Genomic DNA, 11321 nt, shown 5'->3' with positions numbered 1-11321 from the left:
ATATCAGCGCCCATCAGTGCACATAAATGCCACATATCAGCGCCCATCAGTGCACATAAATGCCACATATCAGCGCCTATCAGTGCACATCAATGCCACATATCAGCGCCTATCAGTGCACATCAATGCCACATATCAGCGCCCATCAGTGCACATCAATGCTACATATCAGCGCCCATCAGAGCACATCAATGCCACATATCAGCGCCCATCAGAGCACATCAATGCCACATATCAGCGCCTATCAGTGCACATCAATGCCACATATCAGCGCCCATCAGTGCACATAAATGCCACATATCAGCGCCCATCAGTGCACATAAATGCCACATATCAGCGCCTATCAGTGCACATCAATGCCACATATCAGCGCCCATCAGTGCACATCAATGCTACTTATCAGCGCCCATCAGAGCACATCAATGCCACATATCAGCGCCCATCAGTGCACATCAATGCCACATATCAGCGCCTATCAGTGCACATCAATGCCACATATCAGCGCCCATCAGAGCACATCAATGCCACATATTAGTGCCCATCAGAGCACATCAATGCCACATATCAGCGCCCATCAGTGCACATCAAAGCCACATATTAGTGCCCATCAGAGCACATCAATGCCACATATTAGTGCCCATCAGAGCACATCAATGCCACATATTAGTGCACATCAGAGCACATCAAAGCCACATATCAGTGCCTTTCAGTGCCACCAGTCAGTGCCATATATGAGTGCTGCCTTTTAGTGCCCACCAGTGATGCCTGTCAATGCCTCATCAGTGCCCATCAGTGCAGCCTATCAGTGCCCATCAGTGCAGCCTCATTAGTGCACATCAGTGAAGGAAAAATATACCTTTTTGCACAATTTTATACCAAACTAAGAAATAACTTTTTTTTCCAAAATGTTCAGTCTTTTAGTTTGTTTAGCAAAAAATAAAAACCCCAGTGGTGATTAAATATCACCAAAAGAAAGCTCTGTCAAAAATGATAAAAATTTGGTTTAGATACAGTGTTGCATGACTGTGCAATTGTCAAAGTGCGATAGCACCAAAAGCTGAAAATTGGCCTGGGCCCCCCAGTGCCCGGTAGGCAAGTGGTTAATAAGAATTGGCCTGGGCCCCCCAGTGCCTGGTAGGCAAGTGGTTAATTAAAATTGGCCTGGGCCCCCCAGTTCCTGGTAGGCAAGTGGTTAATAAATCAGTTACAAATAATTATTTTAAATTAATTTGGCTAACATATTCCTGATAAAATGAATTTTGATGTAAATAATGTTTTAATAAACTGCGTGGCTTGCTCTCTCTTTCTTCCAGGTCTCTCATACATATTCTGCACTTTGAGATTGTCTGTGATGATTGTTGGGAAGTCACACCTTCCTTCAGAACCTGTCCGCCTACTCTGTACATTGTCCTATCAGTTGCATTTGTGAAGTCATACCTTCTCCTGACAAACTATTTACGTGAATTGACATACAGCATAGAGATCAGTGTAGTGTGCACATAGCAGCATGGCTTCCTCTATATTTGGATTCCTCCCTTGGACCTTCACAGACATTTTTTACTGGCTTGCCTCTCTGTGTATCCTCTATATCCTATTTAAAGCCTATTCATTGCATCTGAGGAGGAAGCAGCTGCTGAATAATTTTCGTTCTTTTCCAGGTCCTGAGACGCACTGGCTGTATGGGAATATTCATGTGGTAAGGCATTCTTATGCTCATTTTGACAATAATTTAAGCTTAAGCTTTTATTTATTTATTTATTTATTTTAATACAAGTTATCTCTAATGCTGACTATGGCTGACTGGCTTCTGACCAGATAGTACAGACAGCAGTCAGCTGAATGTCCTGCCTATAGTACAGTGCAGGAATCATGTCTATTACTCTCACTTCGTCCATTTGCAAAAAGCTTAGAATTATTTTCACAAAGTTCTAATCGTCGTAATATGTCAGCAATATGTTTATATTTCAAATTTGTTTTCTAATTCGATTTAATTTTCTAATTTGATTTGATTAAAATTTTGTTTCATTATTTTGGATTTGTTTAAATGAATTACTATTGTAGTTCAGAAATTTGGATACATTTGAATCTATGAATAACGAAAATTTTGTTAGCAATATGTTTATATTTCAAATTTGTTTTCTAGTTATAATCCTACACCCACAGTTGATCCAGAGGAAGGCAAGAAAACCCCAGCAAAGCATGATCCAATTTGCTCCTGCTGGGGAAAAAATTCCTTCCTGATCCCTCGATAGGCAGTCGGATATTCCCTGGATCAACTTTACCTATAAATGTTTAAATGGATTGCCATTGTAATTCGGAAATTTGGATACATTTGAATCTATGAATAACGAAATTTTTTTTAGCAATATGTTTATATTTCAAATTTGTTTTCTAATTCGATTTCGCTTTTGATTTGATTCAAAATTTGATTTGATTCAAATGTTTTGTTATTTTGGATTTACATAGTTACATAGTTAGTCTGGCTGAAAAAAGACAAAAGTCCAACCATAGAAAAAAAAAAAAGTTATAATTCTATACCCACAGTTGATCCAGAGGAAGGCAAAAACCCCCCCAGCAAAGCATGGTCAAATTTGCTCCCGCAGGGGAAAAAAGTTCCTTCCTGATACCCCGAGAGGCAATCGGATATTCCCTGGATCAACTTTACCTATAAATATTTAAATGGATTACCATTGTAATTCGGAAATATGGATACATCAGAATCTATGAATAACAAAAATTTTGTCCGAATTTCAATACGGAATGAAACAAACTGCACATGTGAGGGCAGCATAGTGGTTATATGGTTAGCACTTCCATCTGGCAGTACTAGGGTCATTGGTTCGAACCCCAACCACGGCACCACTTGCCTGGAGTCTGCATGTTCTATCTGTGCCTGCGTGGGTTTCCTCCAGATACTCTGGTTTCCTCCCACACTCCAAAGACATGCTGGTAGGTGAATTGGCTCCTGTCTATATTGGCCCTAGTATGTGTATGTATGAATGGGAGTTAGGGACCTTAGATTGTATGCCCCTTGAGGGTTAGGGACTGATGTGAATGTACAATATATATATGTAAAGGCACTGCGCAAATTGATGGTGCTATATAAGTATCTGAAATAAGTAAATAAAAGTAACAATTTTTAGACAGAATCAGATGAATAAATCAATGCATAGCGGAGTTCGTGTGTGAGCAGCCAGGTGATTTGTAAGCTACAGAGCAATAAGTAAGACAGTAGAATGTAAGGGTTGCAGTTAAACTTTAAATAACCCACAGAAACCATTTATTGTTCATCTTCACACTTTTATCTGCTGCAGAATTATTAAAGATATAATCTGTTGTAAGACTATTATTTACTCCATTGGCAAAAATGACATTTTTTTTTTAGTTTAAAAAAGATGGCACAGATCTGGACATTGTGGCTAGTTACGGGAGAAAATTTAACTATGCATTTCCCTTGTGGCATGGAAGATTCTTTGCTACTGTCTCTATAATTCATCCAGACTATGCAAAGACCATTCTGTCCAATCAAGGTAAGACATTTTTTTTTGTCTCTTTTTTTTTTTTTTTAAAGCGGAGGTCCAGTCAAAATTAAAAAAAAACTGAAGCTGCTGACTTTTAAAAAACAGACACTCACCTGTCCCTCGATCCCTCAGTGTTCAAAGGCCGTCCTGTGTCCCCGGCATCTTCAGTGTGGGTACCCAGCTGTGACAGCTTGCGGCTTTACAGCTGGGTACCCACTGCGCATGCTCAAGTACTGCTTTGTGAATAGTCCCGTAGTCTCCTGGGACCTGTCAGGCGATCGCAGCAGAAGTGGGAGTGGGTACCTCTCAAATTCAGGTACCCCCTTCCTCCTGGCTCCCCAAAGGTGCCAAGCCTTAACGGGGAGCTGGGGACGAAGCCTTAAAGAAGAACTTACCCTTTTAGGTGGAGGAGCTCTGCTTTCCCATTTATAAAAGGATAACCTGTTCTGTGATTAGGGTTTGGGTATAGTAAGATAGGCTACTTTGTAGTCTGAGCTGTGCCAAAGGCCAGTTTCGTATATGAGCAGTGTAAAGCTTTTTACAGTTTTGACAAAGCATTTGCAGAGTTTTCAGCAAGCTTTGCTGAAGCTGTTAAAGCACCATTCAGCTCCAGTTTGTAAATGTTGAACACAGATTCAGATAGGAGTGCTGAGTGCCAATTTAAACAAGCTGCTAGCAGGCTTCAGCACTTCTTGTTGAAAGCCTGCTAGCAGCTAGCAGCAACTTGTATTCAGTTCAACAATGACAGTCTGGAAATTTCAATCACTAGAGGTTCCCTTTAGAGATAATCATTGCTGACCTCTTTTGAAGATTCAGACCCTCTGTTGGGTGTTTATTGCTGTCTGTGAACTAGTTCATTAAAGACACCAAGTCAAATAATTGGCAATATAAGATTATTTCACTAGTTAGGCTACATAAAATTAGTTACTTTTGGCTCTACTGTAGTAAGTTGAGCAGTTTGTGACTGCTTTGGGATGCTCTGAGTTTTACAGGTTATGGGTTTGACTGCTTCCCCCTGCCTTTAGGAGAGTACCGGAATGTAGTGGGCTGGGAGAGTAAAATCTACAGGCTGAATATTTATGTCGTCTCCCCAATCCCTGGGGGAGGGTGCCCAGTAGGTGGGTGGGAGAGTGCAGAAATAGTTTGAGGCCTGGAGCAGAGGGGTTCTTGTCCTGGAGGAGAAGATTCCTTCTGGGCAGTCCAACTGTGTTTCTTCATTTGCTCATCGAAGTCCCAGATGTGTTAGCTGAAGGCCTATTCAACTGAAATTTGCTGGAGCTGATCGAGGGATTTATCTGCGGATCTTGTCCGAAGAGCCCATAGGAGACTTGTCTGGCTGATATTGAAAGGAGGCACCCAAATATCCAAGGACATTTGTTCCGAGTTCTGTCATGTACCATGGACCGAAGTGATGAGAGGGCTGCCCTTGCGGTTGAGTGCAGAACATCCCTGAAGGTAGTGACAGGATGTCCTGCACCTAAAGAAGCACAGGTTGCCAGCTGCATAGTTGCCTGACAGTTTGTGGTGATCAGACTTCTTGTGAAGGCAGAGCTGGACCAGGATGACGACAGGCCAGGTGACCCTCTGGATGTGCAGGCGGATCTGAGCAGCAGGGCTAGAGCAGAAGATGTACTTAGGAATTGGTGCCAATATCAGACACAGTGGATCAGACAGGAACAGGAGCAGAAGTGAATCAGGAACAAGCCGGAGTCATACACAGGAAGCAAGCAGAAGCAAAGTCCATGAGAGAAAGCCAAATTCAGAGCCAGGAGAGAAGCAGAAGACAGTCCATGAACAAGCCGAGTCAGTAACAGGTAATCCAAGAATACTGAGCACACAGGAACACGGGTTACGGGAGGCTGATGATAAACCAAGAACTGAGCAAGAGTGCTGTCCTTATAAAGGCCATTGGGTGCCAGTAATTAACGCACCTGACGTGCACCTGTGTGCATGAACGTGCACCAGATGTTCAATCGCATTCTTGCGCATGATTAGCATGGCCATGTTGGAGATTGGCATCCATGCCAGGTCTTTGCTTAACCACATTCTTACCGTGTTATAGCCGAATGATGGCTGCAGGGGGGCGGTTGTCCAGTTCTGGGAAGGCGTCATACGATGTACTCCTAGAACGCGCCCCCAGCGATCTCCATGATCCTATGTACACAGCTGATCACATGATAAGGTAGAAAGCCAATCACAGCGACCTTTTACCATTGAGTAAATACAGTTGCCAGTTTTCGTCAGCACTTTCCTCACGCTGTCATAGTGTGAGGAAAGTACTGCTGATAACCGGCAGCTGTCACAGAGCAGATCGGCACTAATCATCAGGTCTCTGATGATCAGTGCCCTGCAGTGCCACCCACCAGTGTCCATCAGTGCCACCCACCAATGCCCATCAGTGCCACCGAGTCAGTGCCGTCAGTCAGTGCCGCCCATCAGTGCCCATTATTGCTGCATATCAGTGAAGCATCATCAGTGCCTCCTCATCAATGCCCATCAATGCCGCCTCATCAGTGTAGTCCATCAGTGCCCATCAGTGCTGCTTATCTGTGCCACCTCATCAGTGTCCATCAGTGCTGCCTATCAGTGCCCATCAGAGCTGCCTATCAGTGCAGCCTCATCAATGCACATCAGTGAAGAAGAAAAATTACCTGTTTGCAAAATGTTATATTAGAGACAAAGAAAAACTTTTTTAATTAAAATTTTGGCTCTTTTTTTGTTTATAGTGGAAAAAATAAAACACCCAGTGGCGATTAAATACCACCAAAAGAAAGCTCTATTTGTGTGAAAAAAATGATACAAATGTCATATTGGTACAGTGTTGCATGACCGCGCAATTGTCATTCAAAGTGCAACAGAGCTGAAAGCTGAAAATTGGTCTGGGCAGGAAGGGGGTAAAAGTGCCTGGTAGGCAAGGGGTTAATCCTCCTCAGGTTAGTCCCATAACAAGTACAGACCTGCATGTAAGGTCTCGGTTACTGTGCGCTGCTACTATCCCTCTGGAATCAGTGTCAGCTTGTGCTCAAAGGTGGACATTTCTTATGGTGTACCTGTGTAGTTCAGTCCATCATTTGCTGCTGCAAAGATTGTGCTTTGATTCTTTATGAGGAATATAGACATCCTCAAGGTACTACTGAACGTTACTAGAGTACCCCACAGTGACCCTCTACCCCATCCAAGCTTAAGATTTAATAAAGCACCAGGGCCTTTACGGGGCTGAGCGCTACATGCTAGAGTAGGACTGTGATGGGAATTTCACAATGGGAACACTTATTTCATGGCATCGATGGCCACTGCCCAAGACGAGATCACACCTTACCATTTTCCTTCCTGCTGGGTCTCTGTGACAGGATATAAGGGGGATATTTTCAAGTAAAGAGACAGGCAGAAATAAAAACCCAACAGAGGTCCTATCCCTTTCTCACTCTGTCAAAAACAGGAGGAAAGGTTTTGGCTGGAGTTCCACCTTAAAGTTTCTAGGATATGTTGTATGCAGGAATGCCTCCTTATGCTTTTAGACATACTGTATATACAGCAATTACTGTTTTATAGTGCCTTGAAATTTTCCACATTTTCTCATGTTACAACCAAAAACTTAAATGTATTTTATTGGTGTTTTATGTGATAGACCAACACAAAGTGGCACATAATTGTGAAGTAGAAGGAAAATGATAAATGGTTTTCAAAATCTTTTCAAATAAATATGTGAAAAGCATGGCATGCATTTGTATTCAGATCCCTTTTACTCTGATAGCCCTAACTAAAATCTAGTGGAACCAATTGCCCTCAGAAGTCACATAATTAGTAAATAGAGTCCACCTGTGTGTAATTTAATCTCAGTATAAATACAGCTGTTCTGTGAAGCCCTCAGAGGTTTGTTAGAGAACATTAGTGAACAAACAGCACAATAAAGGCCAAGGAACACACCAGAAAGGTCAAGGATAAAGTTATGGTGAAGTTTAAAGCAGGGATAGGGTATAAAAAATTATCACAAGCTTAAAACATCTCACAGAGCATTGTTTAATCCATCATCTGAAAATGGAAAGAGTATGGCACAACTGCAACTGCAAACCTACCAACACATGACCGTCCACCTAAACTGACAGGCAAGGAGAACATTAATCAGAGAAGCAGCCAAGAGGTCCATTGTAACTCTGGAGGAACTGCAGAGATCCACAGCTCAGGTGGGAGAATCTGTCCACAGGACAACTATTAGCCATTCACTCCACAAATCTGGCCTTTATGGAAGAGTGGCAAGAAGAAAGCCAATGTTGAAAGCAAACGATAAGAAGTCCCATTTGCAGTTTGTGAGAAGCCATGTGGGGGACACAGTAAACATGTGGAAGAAGCGGCTCTGGTCATATGAGATCAAAATTGAACTTTTTGGCCGAAAAGCAAAGCACTATGTGTGGCAGAAATCTAACACTGCACATCACCCTGAACACACCATCCCCACCGTGAAACATGGTGGTGGCAGCATCATGTTGTGGAGATGCTTTTTTTCAGCAGGGACAGGGAAGCTTGTCAAAATTGATGGAAGATGGATGGAGCCAAATACAGGGCAATCTTAGAAGAAAACCTGTTAGAGTGTGCAAATGACTTGAGACTGGGACAGAGGTTCACCTTCCAGCAGGACAACGACCCTAAACATACAGCCAGAGCTACAATGGAATGGTTTACATCAAAGCATATTCATGTGTTGGAATGACCCAGTCAAAGTCCAGACCTAAATCCAATTGAGAATCTGAAAAGATTTGAAAATTGCTCACAGAGGCTCTCCATCCAATCTGACAGAGCCTGAGCTATTTTGCAAAGAAGAATGGGCAAAAACTTGACTCTCTAGATGTGCAAAGCTGTGCAAAGGTGGAGTCATACCCAAAAAGACTTGCAGCTGTAATTGCAGAGAAAGTTGGTTCTACAAGGTACTGACTCCGGGGAGCTGAATACAAATGCACGCCACACTTTTCACATATTTATTTGTAAAAGATTTTGAAAACCATTTCTCATTTACCTTCCATTTCACAATTATGTTCCATTTTGTTTTGGTCTATCACATCAAATGCCAATAAAATACATTTACATTTTTGGTTGTAACATGACAAAATGTGGAAAATGGTATGAATACTTTTTCAAGGCACTGTACTTACCTAAGTAGGCCTTTTGGCCCTGATTTCGTTACCACTTGTTAAAAGGAAGATATCACCTCATACATTTTAATACTGAAAATTGAATAAGGAAGACCGATGTAAATTTGGGCAAGCTTTATAGGACATAAATGTTTAATTTAACAGTTATTTAACACCCTCTACTCATGTCTTGCAATCCTTATACCTTAATTTTCTGAAATAAAAAAAACAGTTTTATATTAAAAAAAGGAGATCAAAACCATTTCTATGATGGACCTGGAAAAGTATAATAATAACCAACATCAGCTTCTCTTTGCCATATATTTAGTTCTGCCATTTTTCGCTCAAATGGAGAGCCTGGAACTGTTATTATTATTATTATACAGTATTTATATAGCGCTAAAAAGTTTGCTCAGCGCTGTACATTATAGTGGGGGACAGTACATGAGACAATACAGTAACAAAACAGAACACAAGGGATTCAAGGGCCCTGCTCTTTCGAGCTTACAATCTAGGAGGGAGGGGATAGTGGTACAGGAGGAAGTGGCTGTGGGGGATGGAGTGGTGGGAGGAGAGGAGGAGATCGGCTGTTAGGTGAGGTCGGGGTAGGCTTCCCTGAAGAGATGGGTTTTCAGGGTGCGCCTGAAGGTGAGGAGGGTAGGGGACAGTCTGATGGATTGAGGTAGTGAGTTCCAGAGGATGGGGGAAGTCCTGGAGAAGTCCTGCAGTCGGGCGTGGGAGGTGGAGACCAGGGAGCTAGAAAGTAGGAGGTCTTGTGAGGAGCGAAGATTACGGGTAGGGTGGTATTTGGGTATCAGGTCGGTGAGGTAGTTTGGGGCAGCGTTATGAATGGCTTTGTACGTCAATGTTAGTAGTTTGAATTTAATGTGTTGGGCAATCGGGAGCCAGTGGAGGGAATGACAGAGGGGGGTGGCAGAAGCAGAGCGGTTGGTAAGGTGGATGAGTCTGAGTTCAGGATAGACTGAAGAGGGGATAGTCTGCGATGAGGTAGGCCGGTGGGAAGGGAGTTGCAGTAGTCCAGACGTGAGATAATAAGGTAGTGAACGAGTAGTTTAGTAGTGTCTGGGGTTAGGAACGAACGTATTTTGGAGATGTTGCAGAGGTGGAGCCTGCATGAGTTTGCCAACGATTGGACATGGGGTTGGAAGGACAGGTTTGAGTCTAGAGCAGCAATGGGGAAACTACAGCCCGGCGGACCTTTTAATCCGGCCCGCGGAGCTAGGCTACCGCTAAGCTCCTTTCACAGTCCACCCTGAAGACCGGTGTAGCATGAAAATCTGTCTCCTATGAGGATCTGTCCCCCTCGACGTATCTGCGCATGTGCCGGAGATCGCCGATCGGCTGCTAATGCCTGAAACTGGCACATGCAGATACGTCGAGGGGTACAGATCCTAATAGGAGACAGATTTTCATGCTACACCTGAACGGTGCGGGAACACGGCGAGAGGAACGCGCGGAGCAAAGGTAAGTGAATTGACACAGGGGGGACTTGGGGACTTAATATGGGGGATGAATTAATATGGGGAATGAATTACTATAGGGGGGATGAATTACTATATGGGGGATGAATTACTATATGGGGGATGAATTACTATGGGGGATGAATTACTATATGGGGGATGAATTACTATGGGGGATGAATTACTATATGGGGGATGAATTACTATAGGGGGGATGAATTACTATGGGGGATGAATTACTATATGGGGGATGAATTACTATGGGGGATGAATTACTATATGGGGGATGAATTACTATGGGGGATGAATTACTATATGGGGGATGAATTACTATGGGGGATGAATTACTATGGGGGATGAATTACTATGGGGGATGAATTACTATATGGGGGATGAATTACTATGGGGGATGAATTACTATATGGGGGATGAATTACTATGGGGGATGAATTACTATATGGGGGATTAATTACTATGCTTACTATGGGGGAATATTACTATACTTACTATGGATGACACATACACATCATTCATCTACTCTTGGTCCGGCCCCCGGGTCCAATATATGAACCCATTGCGGCCCTCAAGTCAAAAGGTTTGCCCACCCCTGGTCTAGAGTGACACCTAGGACTTTTGCTTGTGGGGTGGGACTGATGGTGGCGTTGTTGGTCGTGATGGAGAGGGCTGTTCAGTGCTCTATATGACCTGTACAGAGAATTATCATGCTCTGTTTTTTTTCACAGCTCCAAAGGATAACTTTGCCTATAACCTACTCACCCCATGGATTGGTATGTAACAGCTTTCTTATCACCTAAATAACATTAGATTAAGATTTGTATACCTATATTTATATTCAGAGGCATAACTAGAACTTTCAGGGCCCTGATGTAAGAAACCATAAAGGGCCCCACTGAAACCCCTCCCCCTTCAAAAATCATTATTTTGATACATTTGTTTCAATGTATAAAACAGTTAAACATTTATGTTACTGATTTCAACTTGCTGTAATTGTCAACAGAGCAGGGTCCTTCCATCAATCCCAGGGCTCTTCTCACTGATCCCAGGCCCTTTAATTACTTACAGTGGCCTTTATTATGATTGCGCAGCAGGACTCTTTCACTTGTTCTGCAGTGGGCTCCTTTCCTGCCACCATGCCCCCCCCCCACAGTGGCAGAACCCCAGTGCCCAGTCGC

At 43.0% G+C, this 11321-nt stretch overlaps 1 protein-coding gene across 3 annotated transcripts in view; it reads left to right on the top strand.

The window, feature by feature from the left end:
* Positions 1 to 1467: 1467 nt before the first annotated feature.
* Positions 1468 to 11321, top strand: part of LOC149456828 (cytochrome P450 4B1-like) — a 44659-nt gene continuing 34805 nt past the window's right edge. The window contains exons 1-3 of one of the 3 annotated variants that reach the window (XM_089684436.1): positions 1468 to 1696; positions 3386 to 3530; positions 10872 to 10916. In XM_089684436.1, the coding sequence (XP_089540562.1) occupies positions 1508 to 1696; positions 3386 to 3530; positions 10872 to 10916 (379 nt within the window). In that variant the 5' untranslated portion in view covers positions 1468 to 1507. The remainder of the gene's footprint in view (positions 1697 to 3385; positions 3531 to 10871; positions 10917 to 11321) is intronic. The other 2 variants (XM_089684435.1, XM_089684434.1) reach the window with 2 other exon arrangements.

The sequence above is a fragment of the Staurois parvus genome, unplaced genomic scaffold (assembly GCF_062004578.1).
Source record: "Staurois parvus isolate SC_StPar_1 unplaced genomic scaffold, SC_StPar_1.0 ptg000347l, whole genome shotgun sequence".
Taxonomy (NCBI): domain Eukaryota; kingdom Metazoa; phylum Chordata; class Amphibia; order Anura; family Ranidae; genus Staurois; species Staurois parvus.
The sequence above is the reverse complement of the archived record's forward strand: the minus strand, read 5'-3'. Positions and strand labels throughout refer to the sequence as shown.